Genomic DNA, 26,149 nt, shown 5'->3' on the forward strand with positions numbered 1-26,149 from the left:
GGCAACCACAGAGCCCTGTGGTTGTTTTTGGTAAAATACAGGAGGGGTTTACCATTGCCTCCTCCCGCACAGTATGAGATGATGCCTTTCAGCATCTTCTTATATCGCTGCTGCCTGGTATAGGTGTTTCCCAGTCTGTGAAACATACCAGCAGGGATTTGAACTGGCAATCTCTGGCTTGCTGATCAAGTCATTTCCCCACTGCACTGCACCACTTTTCAACAAAAACATTCTCAAAGCTGTTTACATAGCAAAGTTGTAAGAAATGGGTCCCTGTCCCCAAAGGGCTCACAGTCTAAAAAGAAACAAAAGACAGATACTAGCAGCAGCCACTGGAGGGATACTGGGCTGGTGGATAGGGATGGTTGCTCTCTCTGTGCTAAATATAACAGAACTAGCACTTAAATTTTTAAAAGGTACCTCTTTTCCCAGTTAGGTGTGTTAGCTATTGCTGAATATTTTATATTTCTCACTCAAATTCAATTTTTATTGATTTTAATAATAGTAATATTATCATTAACAAATAAACAAACGCGGACTTCCCGCACACATCTCTTCGTGAATCATCAGCTATAAAATTTACCCTTGCTATAATAATAATTCAAAACCAGGGGCATAACTATAATAGGGAAAGGGGAGACAGTTGTCTGGGGGCCCACTGCCTTGGGGGGCCCCCCAGAGGCAAGTCACATGACTGACTCCCCCAGCCGTGCACCCACCCGGACTTCCTTCAGTTGTATTCATCCTCCGAAATTGATGTGAGTGTTAAGACCTGGAGCTACCAGAACAGCATGTCTTTCTCTAGTACCATGAAATGACTTGCATCATCCACAATTTACAAAACCTTAAAAAAAAATAATTGAGGATGATGTTCTATTGTGGCACATAGGGTGTGTGTGTGTGTGTGTGTGTGTGTGTGTGTGTGTGTGTGTGTGTATGAAACATAAGAACAGCCCTGCTGGATCAGGCCCAAGGCCCATCTAGCCCAGCATCCTGTTTCGCACAGCGGCCCACCAGATGCTGCTGGAAGCCACAGACAGGAGTTGAGGGCGTGCCCTCTCTCCTGCCATTACTCCCCTGCAACTGGTACCCAGAGGCATCCCGCCAGTGTATATACACACACAGAGAGATATAAAAATAAATTTTACTTTGATTTTTGTTACCACTATTCAGCCTCATTTAAGATTTCTTTACTTCCTGAGCTGAGCTTCAGTGAGGGGTGGGGGCCCATTTTAAAATCTTATCTCTGGGCCCACTCCAACCTTGCTATGCCCCTGTTCAAAACATAAATTTAAACCCTTACAAACACAGTTAATCTACCCAACCTGCAATTTTTACTAAATTTCAAACCCTGCTGTAAAGTTCATAGTAGGAAAATAGTTCTTTAGATACACCAAAAATGGTTTCCAATCTTCTTTAAAGCATTCTAAATTTTGGTCTCTTATCAATGTTGTTTTTGCCATCTCCACATATTCCAAAATTTTTATCAGCCAATCTTCTTTTGAAGGCAGTTCATTACTCTTCCATTTCTGTGCATATATTATTCTGGCCGCCGTAGAAGCATACATAAAAAATGTTAAATTAGTTGTAGAAATTACACCTTGTGTTATTCCCAGCAGGAAGGATTCTGGCTTCTTAGGAAATGTCATTTTAAATATTTTCTTTAACTCATTATATATCATATCCCAATAGGCCTTAGCCTTCCCGCAGGTCCACCACATATGATAAAAAGTACCTTCAGAATGTCCACACTTCCAACATTTGTTTGAGACATTTTTATAAATTAATGCCAATTTGTTTGGTGTCAAATACCATCGATACATCATTTTATAATAATTTTCTTTTAAAGCATAACATGCAGTAAATTTTAAATCATTTTTCCATAATTTCCCCCAATATTTTATATTTCTCAGCCATCCCAAACCCAGGAGAAATAGTACATGTAAAGTGGTGGTTCTCTTTATTGAGCAGGAGGAGAGCAACTGGCATTATCCATCTCCAGCACAGCATCCCTCCAGTGGCTGTTGCTGATGTCTGTCTTTTTAAATTGTGAGCACTTTGGGGACAGGGAGCCATTTTATTTATTTATTTTCCTCTCTACGTAAACCACTTTGGAAACTTTTGTTGAAAGCAGTATATAAATATTCATCGTATTTGTATTTGCAAATAAAATCATGTGGGGTGTTCTAAGAAGTAATTTTGTTCACTTATTCATTTAGCATATTTGTACACTGCCAAAACAAGTGTCTCATGCCAATTTATATATAACATTAAAATTCCAAAAACCACAAAATTAAAACATTTAAAAATAAAACAAGCATTTTTAAAATGACTTAGAATTAACCAAAAGCCTGGTTAAACAGCTGCATCTTTTCTTCTAAAAACTGTCAGGGATGTTAAAGCTCTGATTTGCTTATGGGAAGCAGAAAATATGATCATGCTTCACTTCTGTTGAGGTCGCTGTATTGGCTGCCAGTTCGCTTCCGGGTCCAATTCAAAGTGCTGGTGATCACCTATAAAACCCTTCAGGGCTTGGCGCCTGTGTACCTTCAGGACCACCTCTCCTGTCCAACTTGCCTTGTGAGGTCGCCTCAGGTGGGCCTTCTCAGAGTTCTTGGCCCAGTGGAGCTACGTGGGGCCCAGGCTCGTGGGAGGGACTTCTCTGTTGCAGTCCCCTCCTAATGGGACACTCTTCCCCCAGTGCAGGCCTGCTCAACTTAGGCCCCCTAGCTGTTTTTGTACTACGACTCCCATAATTCTTAGCCACAGTGGCCAATAGCCAGGGATTATGGGAGTTTTAGGCCAATATCTGCAGGAGGACTGAACAGCCCTGCTCCAGTGTTCCCTCTAACAGGGATTCCCAGATGTTGTTGACTACAACTCCCATAATACCCAAGCAAAAACCATTGCAGCTGGGGATTCTGGGAGTTGTAGTCAACATCTGGGAATCCCTATTAGAGGGAACACTGGCTGCCACTAGCTGGAAAAGCCTGTGCAGGCTCCCTTGAGTATGCGAGGTGGGATACAAATGTAATATGTAAACAGACACAGAGATGGGAGAGCAAAGAGCAAATTACTCAGGAAGCTGCCTTATACCAAGTCAGACCATTCGTCCATCTAGCTCAGTATGGTCTACACCAGAGCTGCACAACTTTGGCCCTCCAGCTGTTGGACTACAACTCCCATCATCTTCAGACATCCTCCTGGGGATGATAAGAACATAAGATCATAAGAACAGCCCTGCTGGATCAGGCCCAAGACCCATCTAGTCCAGCATCCTGTTTCACACAGTGGCCCACCAGATGCCACTGGAAGCCTACAGGGAGGAGTTGAGGGCATGTCCTCTCTCCTGCTGTTACTCCCCTGCAACTGGGACTCAGAGGCAGAGGATGGGAGTTGCAGAGGATGGGAGTTGCAGGCCAACAACAGCTGGAGGGCCAAAGTTGTACTACCCTCTCCTACATTCATTGGCAGTGACTCTCTGAGGTTTTGAGCAGGAGTCTTTCCCCAGCCCTCCCTGAAGATGCTAGGGATTGAACTGGGGACCTTCTGCATACAAAGCAGATGCTTGATCCCTGAGTTATGGCCCCATCCCCAGTTGGGTTGTTGCCCAGTCTGTGCCCCTCATCTCTAGGGATGTGCACTAACCTCAGTTTGTGCAGTGGTTCAAAATCGAACCGGTCCGTGGTTTGGCAAAGCAGTCCGTTCCAATTTGGCCCAACCACGAATCAGTTTGGCAGTTTGAGAGCAACGCCAGGGGTTGTGGGCAGGGGAGTGAGCGCCTAAAAGTGAGAACAGCAGGTCCTTCCTGCTGCCGCAGCACCCCTCCCAACAGCCCATGTGTGGTGGGAGGGCATATGCGTTCCGCTGCAGTTGAGCGCTGCCACAGAACAGTGGTCATGCAGGTAAGGACCTGCTGCACTCACTCCCCACCACCACCACCACCACCCGGCCTGGCTCCACTCTCAATATGAATATGAGTATTTATATACCCCTTTTCAACCAAAGTTCCCAAAGTGGTTTAAACAAACAAACAATAAATAAATAAATAAAATGGCTGCCTGTCCCCAAAGGGCTCAAGGTCTAAAAAAAGAAACATAAGATAGACACCAACAACAGCCACTGGAGGGATGCTGTGCTGGGGATGGATAGGGCCAGTTGCTCTCCCCCTGCTCAGTAAAGAGAATCACCACTTTTAAAAGGTGCCTCTTTGCTCAGTTAGCAGGGGAAGTCAAACCTCCAAACTGTTGGTGGCTGGGCTGAACCAGAACGATCCGGTTCACTGAACTACGAACCGGTTTCATTTCGAACTACTACATGAACTGAGGTTTGTGTACATCCCTACCTATCTCCCTCTGCAGTCCAGAGACATTTGTCCTAGTGTGCCCCATTGTAACTTCGACCCTGGTGACTACTCACCAACTTTCCCAATTACATTACAACTGTAACTGATAAAGAGTAAACATTTCTCTATGGATAGAAGGAACTTCGCAATGCAATATTTTTGTTCCCAAGCAAGTTGTTAGCTGAAAGGAGACCAAATCTTCCCCAGCTATATTCTAGCAATGTGGACTAAACATCTCTCTTAGAGAGGGGCTTTTTCATTAACCTTGCGATAGAAAGAGCAGGTCTCACGATGAATTGGGTAATGACCCACCGGAAGTCTCTGGTGCTTCCCGAGGGGTAACTTTGGAGCAAAACACGCCCCACATTCCAGACAGTTAAAGCGTTCCTCTCCCTTGTGGGTTCCCTGGTGGTAAACCAATGCCGATTTATTAGCAAAGGATTTCCCACAGTCCAAGCACTTGAAAGGTTTCTCTCCCGTGTGGGATCTCTGATGGCCAAGGAGGGAAGAGATGACAGAGAAACCTTTCCCACACTCTAAACACATATATGGTTTCTCTCCTGTGTGGACTCTCTCATGGCAAACCAAGCCTGATTTATCAGCAAAGCACATCAAGCACTCTACGCATTGGTAAGGTTTTTCTCCCGTATGGGTCCTTTGATGGCAAACGAGAGATGATTTTCCCGAGAAGCCTTTCCCACAGGCCAAGCACTGATAAGGTTTTTCTCCTGTGTGAGTTCTCCGATGGCAGATGAGCACTGATTTTCCAGCAAAACCTTTCCCACACTCCGAGCAGCTGTAAGGTTTCTCTCCAGTGTGGGTTCTCTGATGGTAAACGAGGGATGATTTTCCTGCAAAACCCAGCCCACACTCCAAGCACTTGTACGGTCTCTCACCTGTGTGGGCTCTCTGATGGTAAATGAGGGATGACCTGCCAGCGAAACTCATGCCACATTCTAGGCATTTATAAGGTTTCTCTCCTGTGTGTATTCTCTGGTGTACAGCAAGATTCCCTTTCCGAGAAAAACATTTTCCACACTCCATGCAGTTATAAGGTTCCTCTCCTGTGTGGATCCTCTGATGTTCAAGTAGATTCGCTTTCCGAGCAAAATACTTCCCACACTCCAAGCACTTAAAAGATTCCCCTCTCGTGTGGATCCTCTGATGTCTCACCAGTTCCAAATGCTGAGCATAACGCATCCCACACTGTGTGCATTTATGAGGTTTCTCTCCTCCAATGTGGACTCTCTGGTGTCCAACAAGATTCCCTTTCTGGGCAAAATGCTGGCCACACTCCAGGCACTGATACGGTTTTTCTCCCATGTGGAGACGCAAATGCACTGTAAAGACCGATTTGAAAGCAAAAGATCGTCCACATTGCGAGCATGTATGAGGTTTCTGTACAGCATGGATCCTATGATGGCAAACAAGGGATGATTCATCTGCAAAAGCTTTTCCGCACTCCAAGCATTTATGAGCTTTCTCTACCATGTGGGCTCTCTGGTGCCACAAAAGCTTGGAAAGTTCAGGAAAACATTTCCCACAGTCTAGGCATTTAAAAAAGTTTCCCTCTGGGTGGAATCTTTGGTGCCCAAGAAGTGCCGATAGCTCAGCAAAGCACTGTCCACAGTCTGGACACACGATCTTCTTCCTAGAGTCATCTGCTGGGAGAAAAGGAAAACACTTGACTCCAACTCCAACCCACTGAGAAAGTAGATGGGAAGAAAGCTGGACTTAAGATAGCAAGCATGAATAGTCCCCTTTGATAAGTAAGGTCTGCCCTGGTTTGCATTTGAAAGGGAGACTAGATGTGAGAACTGTAAGATATTCCCCTTAGGGAATGGGGCCCCACTGGGTAGATCATCTGCATTGTTGAATGTAAAAGGTTCCAAGTTCCCTCCCTGGCATCTCCAAGATAAGGCTGAGAGAGATTCCTGCCTGCAACCTTGGAGAAGCTGCTGCCAGTTTGTGTAGGCAATACTGAGCTAGATAGACCAATGGTCTGACTCAGTAGAAGGCAGCTTCCTATGTTCCTAGATGGGCAGTTAAAGGGGGGAAACATACTAGAAAATAGCACAAGGTAACTAGGAATTAACCTCCTGCAAGAGGAGAACAGTAGCTGTGTAATAAGGGGCAATAAAGGACAATTCCTCATGTCCCAAAGGGGCAATACCAGGCTATTCAACACGTTCCAGAGTAGTGCTGCGCTAGGACAAGCATATTTGCACTTACACAACCTGTAGCACTCTTCATATATTTTACAGGGAACTTTTGTGCAATTGTGAAAATCCCCGTGCCCTCGTATAATGACATAATTTTCTTGCACTAGCACAACTTTGCTCATTGGACAAGCACAGCTTTGGTCAGGATGTCAGCCACTGCTACTTTGGAAGTAGCGCTGTTGGCTTACCCCAGCTAGAGTCGGAGGCCTCTTCATCTGAGCCCTGTGACTCGGGCGCCCACGGCTCTTCCCCTCGCTCCAGTCTGGAGATGAGGTCAGGTTTAGGGACTGGTAATTTCTCTTGGGAAAGAGAACAAGAAGTGAAGTGTCAGTAAACGTGAGTGGACACCCAAGACTATCCCTGCAAAAGCAGGGCAAAGGTCGGTAGAAAACAATGTATATTTTAAAAAAACAAACTCGTCCTTCTGGAAACAGGGGTGGCCAATAATTCAGGGGTGGCACAGAAGGTGTGAAGTGCACTGATGGGAGGGTGAGCTGGGTTTCAGAAATGTTAGAAACCTGAAACAGAAACAGGAGAAGCAGGTGGAAGAGCAAACTATTCATCTTCCCCTGCTGTCTACCCACCCGGCTGGAGCTGCCCTTGTCTGGTTTGGGCCCTGGATACTTAAGGAACCGCCTGCTCCCAAGGATTGCTGCCCGCTTGACAAAGTCATCTGGCGGGGGGCTCTGCTCCAGGTGCCGACTATGGAGGCTTTGGGACAGGGCCTTCCTTGTTACTGCCCCTAGACTCTGGAAAGCTCTCCTGATGGCTATTTGCTCCTCAGTCTTCACCACAGTTTTTAGAAAGTGTGTTAAATCTTGGCTTTTTACCCAGGCTTTTATATGATTGTCTCTACTCCTGTGGTGACTGTTGCCCTGAGATCAGGAGGCGTATAGCATTTGGAAGAACTACAATGATCAGCATGAGTAAAATTTGGAAGAGTGAAGATATTAGTTTTCTAACCAAATGCAGATTGGTTAATGCAATAATATTTCCAACAGCCACATATGGCTGTGAAACTTGGACTTTGAAGAAGGCAAGATGGGAGAAGGATGGAGGCTTCGGAGATGTGGTGTTGGAGGCGATCGTTGCATATCTCATGGACCGCGAGAATTACGAATCAGGAAGTTTTAAATAGAGTTAAACCAATGATATCGCTAGGAGCTAAGATTACCAAACGTAGACTGACATATTTTGGTCATGTCATGCGAGCTGACTCACTCGAAAAGACAATTATGCTGGGAATGATCAGCGGGAGAGGGAGACGGGGACAGCCTTGTACTCGGTGGCTGGATATTTTTTTAAAAGACACTGGAATGACCATGGCGGACTTAAAGGAAGCTGTCCGAGATAGGACAGCATGGAGTGCAGTGATCCACAGAGTGACCGAGAGTCGGACACGACTGAACAGATGGAGAGAGACTCCTGCTTCTTTGTATATTGCATTTTGTATGGTTATTTTATGCTTTTATTTTGAATCTTTTTAGTCAGATTCATGTTTTTATATTTTAGCTTAATATTTTAATTGTGTATTTTTATAGTCTACCGCCTTGGGGTTGTTTTTAATGAAAGGCAGTATATAAATTCAACAATAAAATAAATAAATAAATAAATAAATAAATAAAGGAAATAAAGGGAAAGGGCTGGGGGAAGGCACTGACCACAGGGCAGTGGGAGGTACCTTACCCAGTGAGGCCACATTCCCATAATTCTCCAGCATGACCTCCTTGTACAAGGCTCTTTGGGCCAGATGCAGCAGAGCCCCTTGCCCTTCTGTGAAATACACGGCCACATCTTCAAAGGTCACCAGGCCCTGGAAGAACAAAGAGGCCTCAGTTCATCTCCAGGACTCCTCCCAGTCTGTCTTAAGCACAGACAGGGAATGAACAGCGGCATTCTCAGAGGGAATATTTCAAGACAGATACTTCCACATTCGAAGCCCTACTTAAGGGCTATGCAAGTAAGACGGGAGGAGGAGAGATACAAGCAAGTTGCACAGAGAGGTGATCTGCTTCTTTGGGACTTTGTGGGTTTTTTCTGCTTAGGCTGTTACTATTAGAAGGGAGGTTCCCTACTACTTTGCTGACAGAGGAGAGTTCTTAAAAAATATCCTTTGGAAGGTCTCGAGGGAAGAGCAGCTATAGCTCAGTGGCTCAATCCATGGAAACTCCAGTTAAGAAGATCTCAAGCAGTGGAAAGTAAGAAGATTGTTGTGTAACAAGCTGGTGCACTTCCTAGCGTGAACCCTCTTCTTGAGGGAACTTTTACACAAGAGTGCAGCTTTGAGCATTCCCGTGATTTTGCACAGCTATGCAGTTTCTTGCACGAGTGCAACTTTGTTGCCCAAGCGCAGCATTATACTTAATTCAGATGGGTTGCTGGAGTCTTCCTAGGATATCTCCCTTCCTTTTTACTTTAATCTTAATGGCCAATGTCATGCTGGCAGAAAAATACTCTTCTGCCAGTGCAATGTCAATCTGGATGTTGGCCAATGTTTTCTGTTTAGCTTCCTAAATATGTTAAAACTATGGAGACGGTATGTTTTTCAGTTGTTTACATTTGTCTGCACAATTTAACCAAAAAACTGTTGTGGTTTTTTTTTGGGGGGGGGGGATCGGCTTGTCTTGCTCTGTCCCTCTCCATTGTGAACCATCCAACGTATTCCTCAAGATCTCATACCTGAGCCAGATCTGCTGCACCCATTTGCCAGGCTGTGAAAGAGGAATACAATCCAGACTGAACCAGAGATGTCATCCTGCACCCTGCAGGCATAGAAAGTAAAACACACATTTCAGAGTGGTATCTTTTTGACATCACAATTTGTTTTAAAAAGCAACAAATGCCAATACAGACTTTATTAGCTAAGCAGGGTCTGCCCTGGTTGCATATGAATGGGAGACTAGAAGTGTGAGCACTTTAAGATATTCCCCTCAGGGGATGGAGCCACTCTGGGAAGAGCAGAAGCTTCCAAGTTCCCTCCCTGGCTTCTCAAAGATAGGGCTGAAAGAGATTCCTACCTGCAACCTTGGGGAAGCTGCTGCTAGTCTGTGAAGACAATACTGAGCTAGAAGGACCAATGGTCTGTCTCAGTATATGGCAGCCTCCTATGTTCCTATGAGATGCCAGGGAGAGAACTTGGAACCTAGATGCTCTTCCCAGAGGGGCTCCATCCCCTAAAGGGAAACTCTTACAGTGCTCACACATCAAGTCTCCCGTTCAAATGCAAACCAGGGCAGCCACTGCTTAGCTAAGGGGACAAGTCATGCTTGCTACCACAAGACCAGCTCTCCTCTACATTTGCTCAGCTAGCAAATGTTTATATGCATAATGATACTGTGTTTACCCAAACAGAAGATGACTCTAAATCTAAGATGGTGCCCAATAACAAATACAGGTTCAATAAATATTATATCTGTACTTACCTGAAGAAGCCACCTAATGGCACACCGGGGAAATGACTTGACTAGTAAGCCAGAGGCTGCCAGTTCGAATCTTCGCTGGTATGTTTCCCAGACAATGGGGAACACCTAGATCGGGCAGCAGTGATATAGGAAGGTGCTGAAAGGCATCATCTCATACTGCGCGAGAGATGGCAATGGTAAACCCCTCCTGTATCCTACCAAAGTCAACCAGAGGGCTCTGTGGTCACCAGCAGTCGACACCCAACTTGAGGGCACACTTTACCTTATTTACCTGAAAGGAAGAGAACTCTGAATTTAAGATGGCCCCAATTTCTAAGAACTTAAGGAAAAAACATAGTCTTGGATTCAGGTAAATAAGCTGTATTTAGAAGACAACTCTGAATTTAAGATGACTTCCTTAAAATATACAGGTTATATCTCTATTTACCTGAAAGAAGGGAACGCTAACATCATATAACGGGACGGGGGGGGGGGGGGAGAGACGGGCATAGTTTTCGATTCTGGTAAATAGGGTACTTTTCTTAACAATTTCTATTTATTTATTTATTACATTTTATATCCTGCTCTTCCTGCAAGGAGCCCAGAGCAGTGTACTACATACTTAAGTTTCTCCTCACAACAACCCTGTGAAGTAGGTTAGGCTGAGAGAGAAGTGAGTGGCCCAGAGTCACCCAGCTAGTCTCATGGCTGAATGGGAATTTGAACTCGGGTCTCCCTGGTCCTAGTCCAGCACTCTAACCACTACACCACGCTGGCTCTAATTTCTAACAAGTTTTCCATTAGAGATCTGCCTTGCCCCCTTAAGAAATGGCATATTTCTGCCCCCACCCAACAAAAAAGAGATCCAAAATCCAGTGGCTACCTTTCTAAACACAATGTGCCAGAAAAAGCTAAGTTAAAGAAAATAAAACTCTCCCCTCCCCTCATTTGGCCCCCTCCACCAGCATTTAGACGCTTCTTCAGGCTGCTTCTTATTCATGAAAATCATCCAAGAGACATCCCTGCATGGTAAGTAGCCAGTCCTCTTCCTGCCTGTTTTGGGGGCTTTGGTAGTACACAAGCTCCCCACAACAAAGACCTTTTCCTTTCTGCAGTCTCCGCCAAGACTTCATCCAATCAGATGCATTGACCACAAGATCTGAGGAAACCCATAGAATGCTGGGAGCTGTAGTGCTTCTCTTCTCTCCTGTCCTAACAGAGAGGATTCTAGGATTTGTAGTCTTTTCTTCTCAGTAGCAAGCGGAGCTTTGTCCCCTTGCTAAAGTGAGCTTCTTTACTGCAGTATTTTGGGTGCAAGCTCTCAGATCCAGAATCTGGTGCAGCGCCACAGCAAGTTCCATGCGGTGGCAAAGCTGCTGTAAGAAGTGATTGCAGAGAAGGGAAGAAAATTTGAAAATATAGAAAGTACTCTATGCCAAAGCTACCTAATGGCACAGCAGGGAAGCAAACTCCTTAGAGAGCAGGAGGCTGTTAATTTGAATCCCCGCTGGTGTGTTTCCCAGAATTTGGGGAACTCCTATATTGGGCAGCAGCAATATAGGAAGATGCTGAAAGGCATCATCTCGTACTGCACGGGAAATGGCAATGGTAAACCCCTCCTGTATTCTACCAAGAAAACCACAGGGCTCTGTAGCCTCCAGAAGTCGACACCCGACCGACACAACTTTTACCTTTCCTTTTACTCTATGCCAAACATCATGCCAGCTATAACCGACCACCCTGTTCTCCATGGATTGGTCTCTAATCTCTCTTAAAAACTGTCCTAAGGGGAAGATCTCACAGTGCTCACACATCAAGTCTCTCATTCATATGCAACCAGGGTGGACCCTGCTTAGCTAAGGGGGCAAGTCATGCTTGCTACCACAGGACCAGCTCTCCTCCCCTAAGGGTGTTTTACCTGGACTAGCCACTGAGATTTTCTTTTCCTCTCTTCCACAGATACTGGTAAAAATGTGTCACCATGGGAAACATCTGCCTGCCTGCAAGTTTTGAGGATGGGAGAAAAAGTCTTTCCAATATTGTTTGCTGCTGTTTGGCAATTTATTCTGTTGCCTCTATGTTTACATAAAGCAGTGGGACTGTTGCTTCTGTTTGCATTTTATTTTTTAAAACTGGATTGTTTCAAGACTCTCTAGTATTGTTAGCTGCTGGTCAGCATCTTAGTTTTGTAACAAGTGCTGTTGTCTCCTCTTTGATATCAGTCAGTGACCCAGAACCTGGGTTTATAACTACTTATATTATAATACCTCCTTGGGATATTGTCTTGTATAATTTGAGAACTTGTATTATTTGTTATTATAATTAAAGTTGTGTTTGCCTTTTAGCATGTTCTTAAAGTTCTTTGCTACTGCCTGGATACCCATCTTACCTGTCAGACAGATGCTTGCTGCCTCTTCCCCCTATAGCAGGAGGAGGCCAGAGCTTCTTTTCCCTCTAACCCCCTTTCTCTCTCTTTATATGGTGCCCCCCCCCCACATGCACAAAGTGGGGGGGGAATCATCAATTCTTGAATACGGGCCCCTTCAGGGCTTGCTATGCCCCTATTTGGAGAGGATGAGAAGGGTGACTTATCACTTAGGGTGGAGGGAGAGGCTAAGAGCCTGAACTAAGCCTTGTGGACCGAGGCCCCGGATCTTTTAAGTATCTAGTATCTGTGACTGACCCAGGGTGACCCTGGGCTGGTGTAAGACTATTTTGTGCCCTAGGCAAACACATTGACACTCTACACTCTGCACCCCTCTGAGGTCTGCACTCTGTGCCCCTCTGAGGTCTGCGCCCTAGGCGGCTGCCTAGTTGGCCTAATGGTAGGACCGGCCCTGAGGCCGGTGCTACCTCTAAAGGAGGACCACCTCTAAAGGAGTACAGACACTTGGTGTATTTAATTTTTGTGAAAAGGAGCGTTGTTGTTTTTTGGTGCAATTGCAGCTCATTACTGTTGCTGGCACTGGGCACAAGAGGCATGCACCCCAAATATCTGGCTCAGTGCCCCAGACATCTTGCCTGGACAGAGCAGAAGGCACAGCAAGGGGCTAGTAGGCTCTAGGATGGAATGGGATTAAAAATCCAGCCCAGAAGGTGATCCCCATCACTGCCTCCTCAGTTGTTTGAGCCTCGCCTCCCCTCCCCACCCTCTGTGTACTAGTTGTAATGGAAAGGGGGGGAAGATGGAACTGAGTGCCTTCTCCCGATTTTCTCTTCCACTTTCTGCCCTTCCCTTTCCATTTGCGAGCAAAGGGGAGGAGGAGGTGGTTGCTCTGGGTGCTGGTAACCTCCATCCCCAAAGTGTCCCACATATGTGCATTATTTTCTATGAGTGATTGTACGTTCATTCATTTGAAAAGTGGAAGCTTACATAGGAAGCTGCCCTATACTGAGTCAGACCACTAGTCCATCTAGCTCCGTTTTGTTGACACAGACTGGCAGCAGCTCTTCAGGACTTCAGGCAGGAGTCTTTCCCAGGACTAGAGCTGGTCTTGTGGTAGCAAGCATGACTTGTCCCACAGCTAAGCAGGGTCTGCCCTGGTTGCATCTGAGTGGGAGACTTGATGTGTGAGCACTGCAAGATATTCCCCTCAGGGGATGAAGCCGCTCTGGGAAGAGCAGAAGGTTCCAAGTTCCCTCCCAGGCAGCACCTCCAAGATAGGACTGAGAGAGATGCCTGCCTGCAACCTTGGAGAAACCACTGCCAGTCTGGAGACAATACTGAGCTAGAAAGACCAATGGTCTGACTCAGTATATGGCAGCTTCCTATGTTCCTACCTTGGGATGTGACCCAGGATTGAACCTGGCACCTGCTGCATGCAACGCAGGTGCTCTTCCACTGAGCTACGGTTGCTTCCACAAGTGAACCTGGCTATAGGCTCCCTTAAATGCAAGGTACAAGCGTACGACTGTACATGCATTAAATGTAATATATGAATAACTGTACAACACCAGCATAGAGATCTTTATGTACGTATACCGTACAGTGTGTACGCATGGGTTGAACGAAAAATGTGAATAGGGCTAGATTGTAGATGCATCGAACAGAATTTGTGAACAGGATGAAGGCTCAACTAAGGGAGGAGAGCTGGTCTTGTGGTAGCCAGCACAAGGTGTCCCCTTTGCCAGGCAGGGTCTGCCCTTGTTTGCATTTGAATGGGAGACTACATGTGGGAGCACTGTAAGAGATTCCCCTCAGGGGATGGGGCTGCTCTCGGAGGAGCACTTGCCTGCTTGCATGCAGAAGGTTCCGAGTTCTCTCCCTGACTCCTTCCTGTCAACTTGGAGAAGCCACTGCCAGTCTGTGTAGGCAATACTGAGCTAGATGGAGCAATGGCCTGACTCTGTATAAGTAGGCAGCTTCCTATGACAATGTCTCACTTCAAAGTTGGTGATTCTGTGTAGATTAAACAGCACGGCAGGTAAGATGGAACCTCCCGGCAGCCCATAAAGCAACGACCACAGAGTGAAACTCAAATCACCAAGCAACATCTCCTGGAATCTATCCAGTAAGTCAGGGGCATAGCTGTAATGGAAAAAAGTGTGTGTGTGTCCCAGGGGCGTAGCTAGGGGAAAGGGGGCCGTGTTCATCCCTCTCTCTGGCGGCCCCCCCAGAGTGAGGGGCATAATGAAGATAATAGGGATGGATGGATCTGGAGGGCCCTCAGGAGCTGGGGGCCCATGTTCTTTGAACCCTTTTGCTCAATTATAGCTACACCCCTGGTGTGTCCCCGTCTCTGGGCCTCTGACTGAGGCGATGGTGGTGGGCATTGGCTGGGTGACAGCTCCCTCTTCACTCCCTCCACCCCAACTCACTGGCACACTGTTGGATCCTGACTGGAGAACTCATTTTAGCTTTATATTTTTAAAAAGTCATCAGCTCCTGACAAGGGCAGTAACAGAGTCCCTCACAATAGGGATGGGTCAGTGATGTAACTTTGAAAAGTGCACATCGAAATTTTTGGTAGAATTATTGGGAGAGTCACTCCCAGCACAGGATACTCTTTTGACACACCTGCATACCCTAGTTTTCATTCCAATCAGCCTTGCATACAATAGGCGATTCACACACCTTCCTACTCAGGAAGGACGGTCAGACACAATGTATTCCGAACAAGCCTGTCTGGACTCCTCTATTTAGCAGAGCATGACAACAGCCAACATGGAGCCAGCGTGGTGTAGTGGTTAGAGTGCTGGACGAAGGACCGGGGAGACCCGGGTTCAAATCCCCATTCAGCCATAATACTTGCTGGGTGATTCTGGGCTGGTCACTTCTCTTTTAGCCTAACCTACCTCACAGGGTTGTTGTGAAGAGAAACTTAAGTATGTAGTACACCGCTCTGTAATAAGTATCCCTAACCCCATGACTCAGTGTGATTCCTTGTGTATTATACACTGGGGACTCCATTGCAACAAGAACTCCAGCAAACCACCTTGGTGTTCGCCTCTGCATTGGGGCCATCCAAGCTGAAATCACTACCTGCCTGGTAGTGATTTGCTGCCCTGATACCAAAGTTCAGCGAATTGTGCCTGGTTTTAGATCAGTCCCCCTTCCAATCTATCCAGCTGGTCTAGCAGCGTTATAATTTTCCTCGTGAGGAACCCCACTAACTCCTTCAGCTCTCCCGCTCCCCACTTTGCCTCCACGGATGGACGCTTGTCTCTAGCTGCCCGAGTCAGATCTTCATGAGCACAGGTGATAGAGCCTCTTGCCCAGCTCCTTCAGGGCTGAATCTATCCCTTTCTCTTATTTATGAAACCTTACCCCTCCTATCTTAAAGTAACTCTCTCTAGCCCGCCTGGGAATTGACACACAAGTTGGAACTTTACGCTAAATGTGCCTTACAATAGCCTATTTTAAAACATATCTGTAGTACAGTACTTTTATGCTAGGACTACCTAGTAGCTTAGTCTTCTTGCTTGTATTTGTTTTTCTTACAATAAACTCCTTTTGTTAATTAAAACCTCTCTCTCAAGCCAATTTTCTTGAGTTCAGGCACTTGCACAAATTAAGGCTGATTGGAACTGTCTCCCCTTTTGAGCAAAATTCCCCACATTTGCCTAAACTGGGGGAGTTGACCAATCATTCTCGAGGCAGTTCCATCAACACTGCCCTGGGGAAAAGGCTATATTTCTTCCTTACAACCATTACAGAGCAATGACCCCAGTTCCTGACCTAGGCAGCTGGTACAGAAGGACCTTATGGGTGATGGCATTATGTGATTAATAGCAAGATTAAAGAGAATCAACAGGGTTCTCCTCCTGGCTTGTCTCTTGATGTACATTTCCCACCACCTATTTACTTACAATATTTTTACCCCGCCCCCTTCAGCACACTGCTTACAATAAAAACACAGTAAAACAATAACCAGCAGCAGCATAAAAACATAGCAGCAAGATAAAATGTCAGATAGGTGTAAAACTGATTAAGACTGGAAACCCAATTACAACCCATTTTAAAATGCTTCTTTAAAAAGGAGGGTTTCCAGATTTTTTTAAAAAACTAATCAAGGTGGGAGACTAATTAATCACCTCTGGGAAGGCATTGCACAGATGGGGGGCCTGCTACCGAGAAGGCCCTGTGCTCGGTCCCTGCCAACTGGTTCTGGGTCAGTGATGGGGTGTATTGCAGGGCCCGAGATGAAAATCTGAGGACTCGGGCAAATCCATATGGGCGAAGGGACCCAAGCTGCGTAGGGCTTTAATGGCCAGTACCAGCTCTTTGAGGCTAGTTCGGAAGCAAACTGGCAGCCAGTGAAGTTGCCGCAGGACAGTGGTAACACTTGTGTAGTGACCAGCGCCCACGAGCATCTTTGCGGCAACGTTCTGAACTAGGTGAAACTTCCAAGCCATCTTCAAGAGCAGCAGCCCCATGCAGAGTGCAATGCCGTCATTCAGTCAGGATAGCAACCAGTACATGGGTAACAAGGTCAGATTCTTCAAATTACTTTTGAACCAAACAGGCTTGAAACCAGACAGGTAAGTATCCAGATAACTGGTTTACTCCAGAGAAGTCTGCAGCTGAATGAACAACGTCTTGCTCAATAATGGGAGGCTGGAAACCGAGTAGTAGCTTACCATGTTGTCCGGGACCAAGATGTGTTTTGTTTTGTTTTTAGAGGAATGGGTCTCATCACTACTTCCTTCAGGGTGGCAGGTATCAGCCCCTATTCTGAAAAAGGAATTAATTGACTTTTATTAGAGAATGTTTAACATATGGTTTACAAAAGCAACAGGGAATAGAATTTCCTGATGAAACACGGCCGCGTACTAACGAATGTGTGGTTGCAATGGTAGAGAGATTATAGCACTGTACGCAAGTTCCTACGGGTTTGGGTAGAGTCCGGTTAAAAGAGTTCAGTGAGAGGAATGTCCAAAAGGTCCAAGGGAGGGACGAGTCCCAGCCTCACCTTGCGTGTGGCCGGCAGGGCCGTGCCAGTCTTCTTCTGCCAATTGCAGCCTCTGGGCGAGGGTCCTTGACGGCGGAGGGTCTTCTCCAGGTCCAGGGGGTCCTCCAGGGGTGTTGTCAGCAGGAGTTCCTGGCGTGGTCAGCCGCTGTGCTGGCATGGTTCATTTAGCATGCAGATATGCTATAGATCACGTTCCCGAGGCGGGAGGTTACATACATACGTACATACATACATGCAGGTCAAGATAATCCTCTGTCCCCAACCCAGCCAACATCAAACAGCCACAAGCCCCCTGCCCATAAGCAGCAGAAGCTGAAACTCCTCCAAACAGTATTCTCTGGAACAGGAATTCCCAGATGTTGTTGACTACAACTTCCATCATCCCCAGCAATGCTGGCCATTGCAGCAGGGGATGATGGGAGTTGTAGTCAACCTCTGGGAATTCCTGTTACAGGGAATCCTGCCTCCAAGCAATTTGAGCAAGGGAAAATCCAGAACACTATTTGTAACTAATATGGTATTTAATGTATTATATAAATTAACATTTATTGATATGAAGAACATAATTCAAATGTTTTGATTGCATGAATATGCCCCCCCCATGCCATATTAGGCAGCTTTTAAAAAGTTGGATAACATTCTAATAGTGCCCCTGCTGTGGGGAAAGTGCCAGTGGTGGTGCTGACTTTTGTTCTAGAGCAGCAGAGGCATGACAATATTCACCAACTTTCCATTCTCCTCGAAGTGCAGTGAGATGTGAAAATATGGCCCCGAGGGCTGCATGAGGGGCTTCAGGGACAGATATTTTCATGTTGCACAGAGTGCTTCTGAGGGAAGGAGGGATCAGTGAAAATCCTCCCCGCTTGGGACTGGAAATCAGCAGAAACACCAGTGCTTCGTTACTCTGGATGTCAGCTGTTGTTTTTCAGTAAACATCCTTACAAAAACCACATGCTTCTTCTAAGATGGGCATGCATCCCCTAAAATCAAGAGAGAATACTTTCTTCAGAATTTTTTAATTCAGATGCAATGTGTAGCTTTCATTACTCCTTGTACAATTAATAAACTAAGACAGCAATAAGCTGAGCTGCTCCTAGTGAGGATTTACTCACATTCCACATATTCCTGTAAGCTTTTGTCTTCCTTCCCAGCACAAATTCACGCTTTCTTCAGAGGCAAAGCAGGGTCCTTATGCAGTTTCTGCAGCATCACCTGCTGGCCAACTGTTGCTTTTCAAGAAGGAAAAAGGCTGGTTCTTCTCTGAAAGCAAGAACTGGCCAGTATTTGGCACTGCAGAAATCAGGCAAGGATCCTGCTCTGTTTCTGAACAGAGCATGAATTCATGCTGGGAGGGAAGACGAAGGACTGCACGTGCGTGTGCAGCATGAGTAAACTTGTGCTTGTGTAGTGACCAGCCTTCCCTCCCTCTATAGGGTTAATAGGAAGTTAACCCCTGTCTTGACTGACAGGCTGGTGAACTCCAGAGCTCAACCAATCAGTCAACCAGGTGGGTGGGACATGAGAGCTGCAGGGGAAATTCTGGGAAGAAAAGAGGAAGTCAGTGCAGAGAGTGCAGACTAGCTTGTGATTGGCTGCCTCATGGTGGAGGCTGCAGGATAATCTCTCAGGGTGAGAGATCTGCAGAAGGCTTGATTTTCATCAGGAGTTTGGTGAGTTTAAGAAGAAGCGAGCCAGGGCTTTGGCTTCAGGAATTTAGTCTAGGGGAAAGTTTTAGTCAGACTTTTCATCAGGAATTTATATTTCTTTGTGTGTGTGCTTTGTATTCTCCTAAATATCTGTTCTTTGCAACTAAGTAACTAAGATTTCAAAGTGTGCCGCCTTAAAACCAGTAAGGTGTATTGAAGCATTTTTGTAACCAAGTTAAACATTTTTAACAAAAAGTTCTTTTTTTCTCTGTTCTTTACTTTTTACAAGCTTTCAGGTACATTGGTTTCACAAAAATCTGAAGGAAAAACCCCAAGGGGGCAAAGAACTGCCTCAACGTAACTCAATGGGGCAGAATGTTTGAGGACTCAGAGGGCACTTAACAGACAACCAAACAGACAGAGCTAGCAGAACTCAGTGACGAGGAGCAGGGAATAAAGGACTTCAACAAGAAGAGTGGGCAGTTCCTCAGCTTGAAGAATACTCAGGTCAGTCACAAACCCTTCTTCTGAGGGGGAAAGGTGCCTAAAACCTTCATGCTCATGCACAAGCTCAGGTTAATACATGCATATTGGGGATATTTTATTTCAGGTGCACAGCTGTTTATTAACATGGCCAACAATTCTATCCTTAGTATTTCCTCGAAGAAAGTGTGACCTGCACTCTGATTGAGATGAATATCAGGTAGTCTTGATATTCTACTTGTTTATTTATTTATTTACAACAAATAAACCAGGATTTGGAGGGAGGAAAAGGAGGGTACCATAAGGCAAGAGGGTGGCATTTGTGTTGCCCACCTGAAGCAACATTAAGTTCTGAACATGAACTGCACAATCCAAGCATTTGGAGGGCTTCTCTCCTGCATGAATTTTGTCACGATTCCCAAAGGCAGGGCTGAAAGCAAAACATTTTCCACATTCGACACATTTGCAAGATTGCTTTCTGGTGTGAACTCTGTGATGCGTCACAAGGTTGGACTTTTTGGAAAAAGATTTCCCACACTCCACACACTTATAAGGCTTCTCTCCTGTGTGGCTTCTGTGATGGATGACAACGTCTGTCTGCTGAGCAAATGATTTCCCACACACAGTGCAACTGTACGGTTTCTCTCCTGTGTGGACTCTCTCATGATTAATCAGATGAGCTTTTTGTGCAAAAGATTTCCCACACTCCAGGCAATGGTAGGGTTTCTGTCCCGCATGGATCTTCCGGTGGTTCAGCAAGTGCGATTTCTGACCAAAACATTTCCCACACTCCAAGCATGTGAAGGGCTTCTCCCCCGTGTGCACTCGCTGGTGACTCAACAGGTGCGATTTCTGAGCAAAACATTTCCCACACTCCAGGCAATTATAGGGTTTCTCCCCTGTGTGGATTCTCCGGTGGCTTAGAAGGGCTGGGTGGCGAGCAAAACACTTCCTGCACTCCAAGCATCTATAGGGTTTCTCTCCCGTGTGGATTCTCTGGTGGCTTACGAGTGCTGGATTATGAGCAAAACATTTCCCACACTCCAAGCATCTGTACGGTTTGTCCCCTGTGTGACCGCGCTGGTGTTTGATCAGATTGCATTTCTGAGTGAAACATTTCCCACACTCCAAGCACAGATTTTTCTTTCCAGAGTCACCTGTTGGGGAAAAGCGAACAAAGACAGACAAGATTCATTCCTGAGTCTTGGAGAGGAAGAATGTCAGGTTTACTAAGGCAGCTTCCTGTGTAAGTGGTGGAGCAACATATGGCTGATCCCCAGGTTCAATAGTTCAGTGGCAGAACTACGTATAAAGTATCATTTCCCCCTGCTAACTGAGCCAAGTGGTGATCCATGTATAGTTTTTGTGTTTGTATATTATATATTTTAAATCAGATTGGTTTTCATATTTTTAGCTTAATACTTTTAACTGTCATTTTTATTATATGTGTTTTAACTTTTGTAAACTGCCTTGGGATTGTTTTTAATGAAAGGCGGTATATAAATCTAACAATAAATAAATAAATAAATAAATAATTCTCTTTATTGAGCAGCTGGAGAGCAACTGGTCCTATCCAGCCCCAGCCTAGCATCTTTCCAGTAGTTGTTGCTCGTGTTTATCTTATGTTTTGTTTTAGCTTGTGAGCCGTTTGGGGACAGGGATCCATGGTTGTTTGTTTTTATTTCTCTATGTAAACCGCTTTGGGTACCTTTGTTCATCTAACCCCTGCTAACTTGGCAAAGAGGCACCTTTTAACGTGATGATTCTCTTTATTTAGCAGGGGGAGAATAACTGGCCCTACCCACCCCCAGCAAAGTACCCCCAGTGACTGTTGCTGGTGTCTATCTTATGTTTCTTTTTAGATTGTGAGCCCTTTGGGGACAGGGATCCATCTTATTTATTTATTATTTCTCTGTGTAAACCGCCCTGAGCCATTTTTGGAAGGGCGCTATAGAAATCAAATGAATGAATGAATAAATAAATAAATAAATCGTCATATAGCAAGTCCCAGGTTCCATCCTGGACATCTGCAGCCAGTGGTGAAGCAAGGCTGGAGGCAGCCCGGGGGCAAAATCCAAAGAGCAGCCCTTTGCTTACCACTCATCCCTCTTCACTTGCTGTTTCACCCGCCCCTGCACCCTTACTCACCGCTCAGCTTGCTCCTCTTCGCTGCTCACCACTCTCTGTCTGCCTGCACGCGGGGCTGTGCTCACTCCAACTACCAGTGAGAACAGGCCTGGTTAAAGGGCTGCCTGTTTTCACCAGTATTGGGGCCATGCAGGTATGGAGACAGAGTGAGCTGAGCACAGAACGATGGTGGCACATAGCCACAAAGATGGGAGCGAGCACCCTGACGGGGGTGGCCCCTGGGGGCACCCGTAGCCCGTGTGCACTGCACATTTTCGGTCAATAGTGGCTATGCCACTGTCTCCAGCTAGAAGGATCCCTGGTAGCTGCTGTCAGCCAGAGCAGAAGACAATGGGCCAGACAGCCCAATAATCTGACACAGCAGCTTCATGTTTTGTATAATAAAATAATACTAATACTAATAAACAACTTGGTTAGCCGCCCCAAAACAAATTGTTATTTGGCGACTCAATAAAACAAAACAACACACACACACACACACATAGCACAAGTGAGCTATTAGAATCGCTGACAAATTGCTGTTAGTTTGCAGGCTCACCCCAACCTGAGCTGCTGTGAGAAGTTTCTGTTTCATTGGAATCCTGAGAATCTGGCACCTGCAGGTCTTCCCTTTGCTCCAGCCAGGAGATGAGGTCTGGCTTAGGGACTGGAGATTCTTCTTGGGGGAAAGAAGAGAATAGGAAGGGTTTGAGCCTCGGTTTCATGGCAAAAAATTAAAATTAAAATAAATCAATTTTTTTAAAAAAATAGCAAACCTGTGCCTCAACGCTGCCACTTTAGACTCTGGGTGGGGCCTCACTCTTTTGAGTGCTCCTCTCTACCAAGAAAGTTCCCTTCATAATTCTGCAGGTGGAGGGATTTGGCCTGACGCAGCAATCCTACATTTTTGCTCAGCTTGAACCATCTCACAGGATGGCATCTCAGTAAAGAGAATCATTATCTTAGGAATATAGGAAGCTGCCATATCACCATCAGTCTATCGAACTCAGTATTGTCTTCACAGACTGGCAGTGGCTTCTCCACGGTTGCAGGCAGGAGTCTCTCTCAGCCCTATCTTGGAGATGCTGCCAGGGAGGGAACTTGGAACCTTCTGCTCTTCCCAGAGCGGCTCCATCCCCTGAGGGGAATATCTTGCAGTGCTCACACATCAAGTCTCCCATTCATATGCAACCAGGGTGGACCCTGCTTAGCTAAGAGGACAAGTCATGCTTGCTACCACAAGACCAGCTCTCCTCTCCCCTCTCTCATCTTGTAATCCAGGGGTTTCCAACCTTTTGTCCCCAGATTTTGTTGGACTTCAAATCCAAAATAGCTGGACTGGGGATGATGGGAGCTGTAGTCCAACAATATCTGGGGTGTTGCAACTTCTGGGGAACCCCTGTTGCAATCCACCTAGTGCCCTTCATATTACTTTGAACTGGGAAGCCCACCCTGTAGAACCTTGTGGTCAACCAATGGACAACACAGGCTCCAAGCTGTCCTTATTTACCTGGTAACAGTTTCTGTTTTCTGGAATCTGTCACTGGTAAACCACTGTCCCTATTTTGGCCTCTTGGGGATGGCTTATTCAGGTTTTTGTTGTTAACGCAAGGTGCTGCTAGGGTTGTCATTCTTCAGGATTCAGCTCCCTCCTTAACATCTTTAGACATTTCATTTCAAGTGGGTGGATGGATGCATCTTGTCCCTAGTGCACCTGCATGGAAATGGGTGCACAACAGCAAGCCATGTGCAGCATTTAGTGGATGGATCCAGTCCTCAGCAATTGTAATACTGGGTAGAGGCCTTGGGCAGTAATCCTTCCAATGAGAATTGGCCATTACAAGTATATCCCTATTTTCATCTGTGGCATTGTGGTAGCAAGCATGAATTGTCCCCTTTGCTAAGTATGGTCTGCCCTGGTTTGCATTTGAATGGGAGACTACATGTGAGCACTGTAAGATATTCCCCTTAAGGGATGGGGCTGCTCTGGGAACAGCACCTGCATGCTTGTACACAGAAGGTTCCAGGCGCCCTCCCTGGCATCTCCAAGATAGGGCTGAGAGGCTCCTGCTTGCAACCTTGGAGAAGCCACTGTCAGTCTGTGTAGACAGTACTGAACTAGATGGACCAATGATTGACTCGGTATATGGCAGCTTCCTATGTTCCTAAATCTTGGAGGGTATAGGCTCAGCTCACTTGCTTCAGTTATCTGGAATCATAGGCTCTGCCTGCATTTTATGACCTGCTTGCCATTTGTGGTGTGTTTGTAGTCAAAACTGTAGGCCACACCTCCTTGGCTACTTGGCCATGCCTTCTACACACTGTATACCCCAGATTGCTTGCCCACCCTCCCTACACATTCACAGACATCTTCCCATTCATTACTGAAATGCTGTAGAGTATGGGCATAGAAATGTTTTCTAATAATAGTAATCATCGTCACTGTCCTCAAAGGAGAAAAAGAAACTGATTCGCTAGGTCCTTACCCAACATGGCCACATTCCTATAATTTTCCAGCATGACCTCCATGTACAAGGCTTTTTGCTTTGGGTTCAGCAGGGCCCATTCCTCCTCTGTGAAATTCACAGCCACCTCCTGGAAAGTTACCAGCCTCTACAAGAACAGAAAAGCTTCCGTTTATTTGCAAAGCATTTTCTCCCATTCTGTGCAGACGTCTAAATGTCATGGAATGTGGCTCTAGGCCACAAAGTATATGTGTACAAGCAAGGAAAATGCACAGCTGTGTGTGGGAACGGTGCATACTACATGCACTATACTCGCACACCATTGCACAGTTCTGAACTTTCATTTTAAAAAGTCCTGAGCTGAATTCCTTCTAGGAGGGAAGCAAACTCCCCGTGGCTGTGACTTCTCCAGGCAATGGCCTTGATCCAGGCTTATGTCTCTCTTGCTGGATGTTCTTACTGGGAGGGAAGGGATACAGCCTCTCAATGACAGGTCCATAACTCAGCATCTGCTTTGCATGCAGGAGGTCCCAGGTTCTATCCCTGACATCTCCAAGTAGGGCTGAAAGAAATTCCTGCCTGAAACCTTGGAGATTTGCTACCAATCAGAACAGACAACACGGAACTAGATAGACCAAACGTCTGACTTGGTTTAAGGTAGGTTCCTGTGTAAACCAATGGAAGTCTTGACTCTTATTCTTTAGGCCAGTGGCAAGGACAGAGTGGTCTCCTCTAACTATTTTCCAGAAGAAATCTATCCCGCCTCTTCTGTCTTACTTGTTTAGAACATCTCACTGCTTTGCTTCTTTTTCTCTTTTTCCTGAAAAACAGGGATGTTGTAAGATCTGTACCCTGCATTTCAGGGTTGTTGTTGTTTTAAATCCGGGTTGACTTTTAAAATAAACACATGTACAGTCATTCACACAACCACATGTACATGTGTACAGACTTGCAATATAAATGTTGAATATGCCTCAACACTGTAACAAAAGGGCAAAACTATGGCAGACCAGAAATAGAAGAACCACCACAGCCGCCAACACGACCCTTCCAAGTAAGACAAAGACCGCCCAAACCCCCATTTTCTCCCCTCTCACCAGCATTTGGGAAAAGCGGAGTTGAGGTGCTCCTGTGTCTTGTTGCTGTAATAATTAAATCCAAAGAGGTCCCCTTCACCTTCGTCCTGGGGGTGGGAGGGTGGGGGTTGGACAAAGTGGGTAGACTATAGTTCCCCCTAGACCCTTCTCTCCATCAGCCAATCACCAGCCCCGTCTCCCATCTCAGCCAACCAGACTTCACAATAGCACTCCTCCATCCAGCAGTCAGGAACTCCATGGCATTGGTGGGAACTCTAGTCCTTTTCCAGATAAGAGGAATTCTGGGAGTTGTAGTCCTTGTTTCCCTTCAGCAAACCAAGCCGTGCTCTGCCTCCTTCATTGCCTTGGCTAGAGTCATTAAGATCTCTCCAGAATTGTTTTCAAGTGTCGCTTAGAGATAAATGCCAATTCTTGGAGGTCAGTCCTGGCAACCTTAAAAAACAGTATTTACAACTTCGTACATCTTTCACACCAAATTTTTGTCAAGGGTATTTGATTAGATACTGGACACAGTTTCATGCACAGGAGCGGGGACTGGAAGTTAATGCAGTTTAGTTAATCTGGGGTGAGAGTGCAACAGTAAGTCCTAATATTGATTTATTTTATTTTATATAACAAATTTCTATACCATCCAAAACTCACATTTCTGGGCAGTTTACAATAAAAATACAATAAAAACAAAATTGAAATATTAAAACAATTTAAAATTGAAGACATGTTAAAAGTGTTCAAAACTAATTAAACGGTATATCTAATTAAAAGCCTGGGTGAACAGATGTGTTGACTGACCTTTTAAAATACTCCTTGTCTTTCTCTGCCTTCTTCAGGAAAGAGGTAACTTCTGTTAGAGCGATCAGCACTTGAAAGGGTTAAACAGACTGAGCCCTTCCTCCTAGAGAGGCCACATGGAAAGAAGGAAGTTGTCCAAGGTACTTCCTAGGCCTGGCCCCG

At 45.7% G+C, this 26,149-nt stretch overlaps 2 protein-coding genes across 7 annotated transcripts; both read right to left on the minus strand.

The window, feature by feature from the left end:
* Positions 1–1,325: 1,325 nt before the first annotated feature.
* On the minus strand, positions 1,326–17,139 carry LOC128342646 (gastrula zinc finger protein XlCGF57.1-like). Of its 3 annotated transcripts, none has more exons than XM_053290261.1 (6): positions 17,049–17,139; positions 9,990–10,260; positions 9,247–9,329; positions 8,254–8,380; positions 6,756–6,866; positions 1,326–6,006 (listed from the first exon to the last, which is right to left on the minus strand). In XM_053290261.1, the coding sequence occupies exons 3-6, from the start codon at positions 9,319–9,321 to the stop codon at positions 4,586–4,588; spliced, it is 1,734 nt and encodes a 577-aa protein (XP_053146236.1). In that variant the 5' UTR covers positions 9,322–9,329; positions 9,990–10,260; positions 17,049–17,139; the 3' UTR covers positions 1,326–4,585. The 3 variants fall into 3 exon arrangements, with proteins under 3 accessions (XP_053146236.1, XP_053146235.1, XP_053146234.1); XM_053290260.1 differs by lacking the exon at positions 17,049–17,139 and adding an exon at positions 10,852–11,090; XM_053290259.1 differs by lacking the exon at positions 17,049–17,139 and having other exon boundaries at positions 9,990–11,090.
* An 11-nt stretch (positions 17,140–17,150) lies between these two features.
* LOC128342678 (zinc finger protein 501-like) lies at positions 17,151–26,134 on the minus strand. 4 transcript variants are annotated; one of them, XM_053290362.1, is made up of 5 exons: positions 25,988–26,134; positions 25,199–25,630; positions 24,123–24,249; positions 22,202–22,312; positions 17,151–20,666 (listed from the first exon to the last, which is right to left on the minus strand). In XM_053290362.1, the coding sequence occupies exons 2-5, from the start codon at positions 25,202–25,204 to the stop codon at positions 19,756–19,758; spliced, it is 1,155 nt and encodes a 384-aa protein (XP_053146337.1). In that variant the 5' UTR covers positions 25,205–25,630; positions 25,988–26,134; the 3' UTR covers positions 17,151–19,755. The 4 variants fall into 4 exon arrangements, with proteins under 4 accessions (XP_053146337.1, XP_053146335.1, XP_053146336.1 ...); XM_053290360.1 differs by having other exon boundaries at positions 22,196–22,312; XM_053290361.1 differs by having other exon boundaries at positions 22,202–22,315; positions 25,988–26,133.
* Between the last annotated feature and the right edge of the window lie 15 nt (positions 26,135–26,149).

Source organism: Hemicordylus capensis, chromosome 2, assembly GCF_027244095.1.
Source record: "Hemicordylus capensis ecotype Gifberg chromosome 2, rHemCap1.1.pri, whole genome shotgun sequence".
Lineage (NCBI taxonomy): Eukaryota > Metazoa > Chordata > Lepidosauria > Squamata > Cordylidae > Hemicordylus > Hemicordylus capensis.

Bases quoted from the DNA above. Each gene is read 5' to 3' on its own strand.
- LOC128342646 (XM_053290261.1), bottom strand. From the start codon at position 9,321: ATGACATCTCTGGTTCAGTCTGGATTGTATTCCTCTTTCACAGCCTGG. The intron at 8,381-9,246 runs GTATGAGATCTT...TTGTTCTTCCAG, and splicing joins GTGCAGCAGATCTGGCTCAG to GGCCTGGTGACCTTTGAAGA. The intron at 6,867-8,253 runs GTAAGGTACCTC...CTCTTTCCCAAG, and splicing joins TGGGAATGTGGCCTCACTGG to AGAAATTACCAGTCCCTAAA.
- LOC128342678 (XM_053290359.1), bottom strand. The intron at 22,316-24,122 runs GTAAGGACCTAG...CTTTCCCCCAAG, and splicing joins TAGGAATGTGGCCATGTTGG to AAGAATCTCCAGTCCCTAAG. The intron at 20,667-22,195 runs GTGAGCCTGCAA...TTTCCCCAACAG, and splicing joins TCACAGCAGCTCAGGTTGGG to GTGACTCTGGAAAGAAAAAT.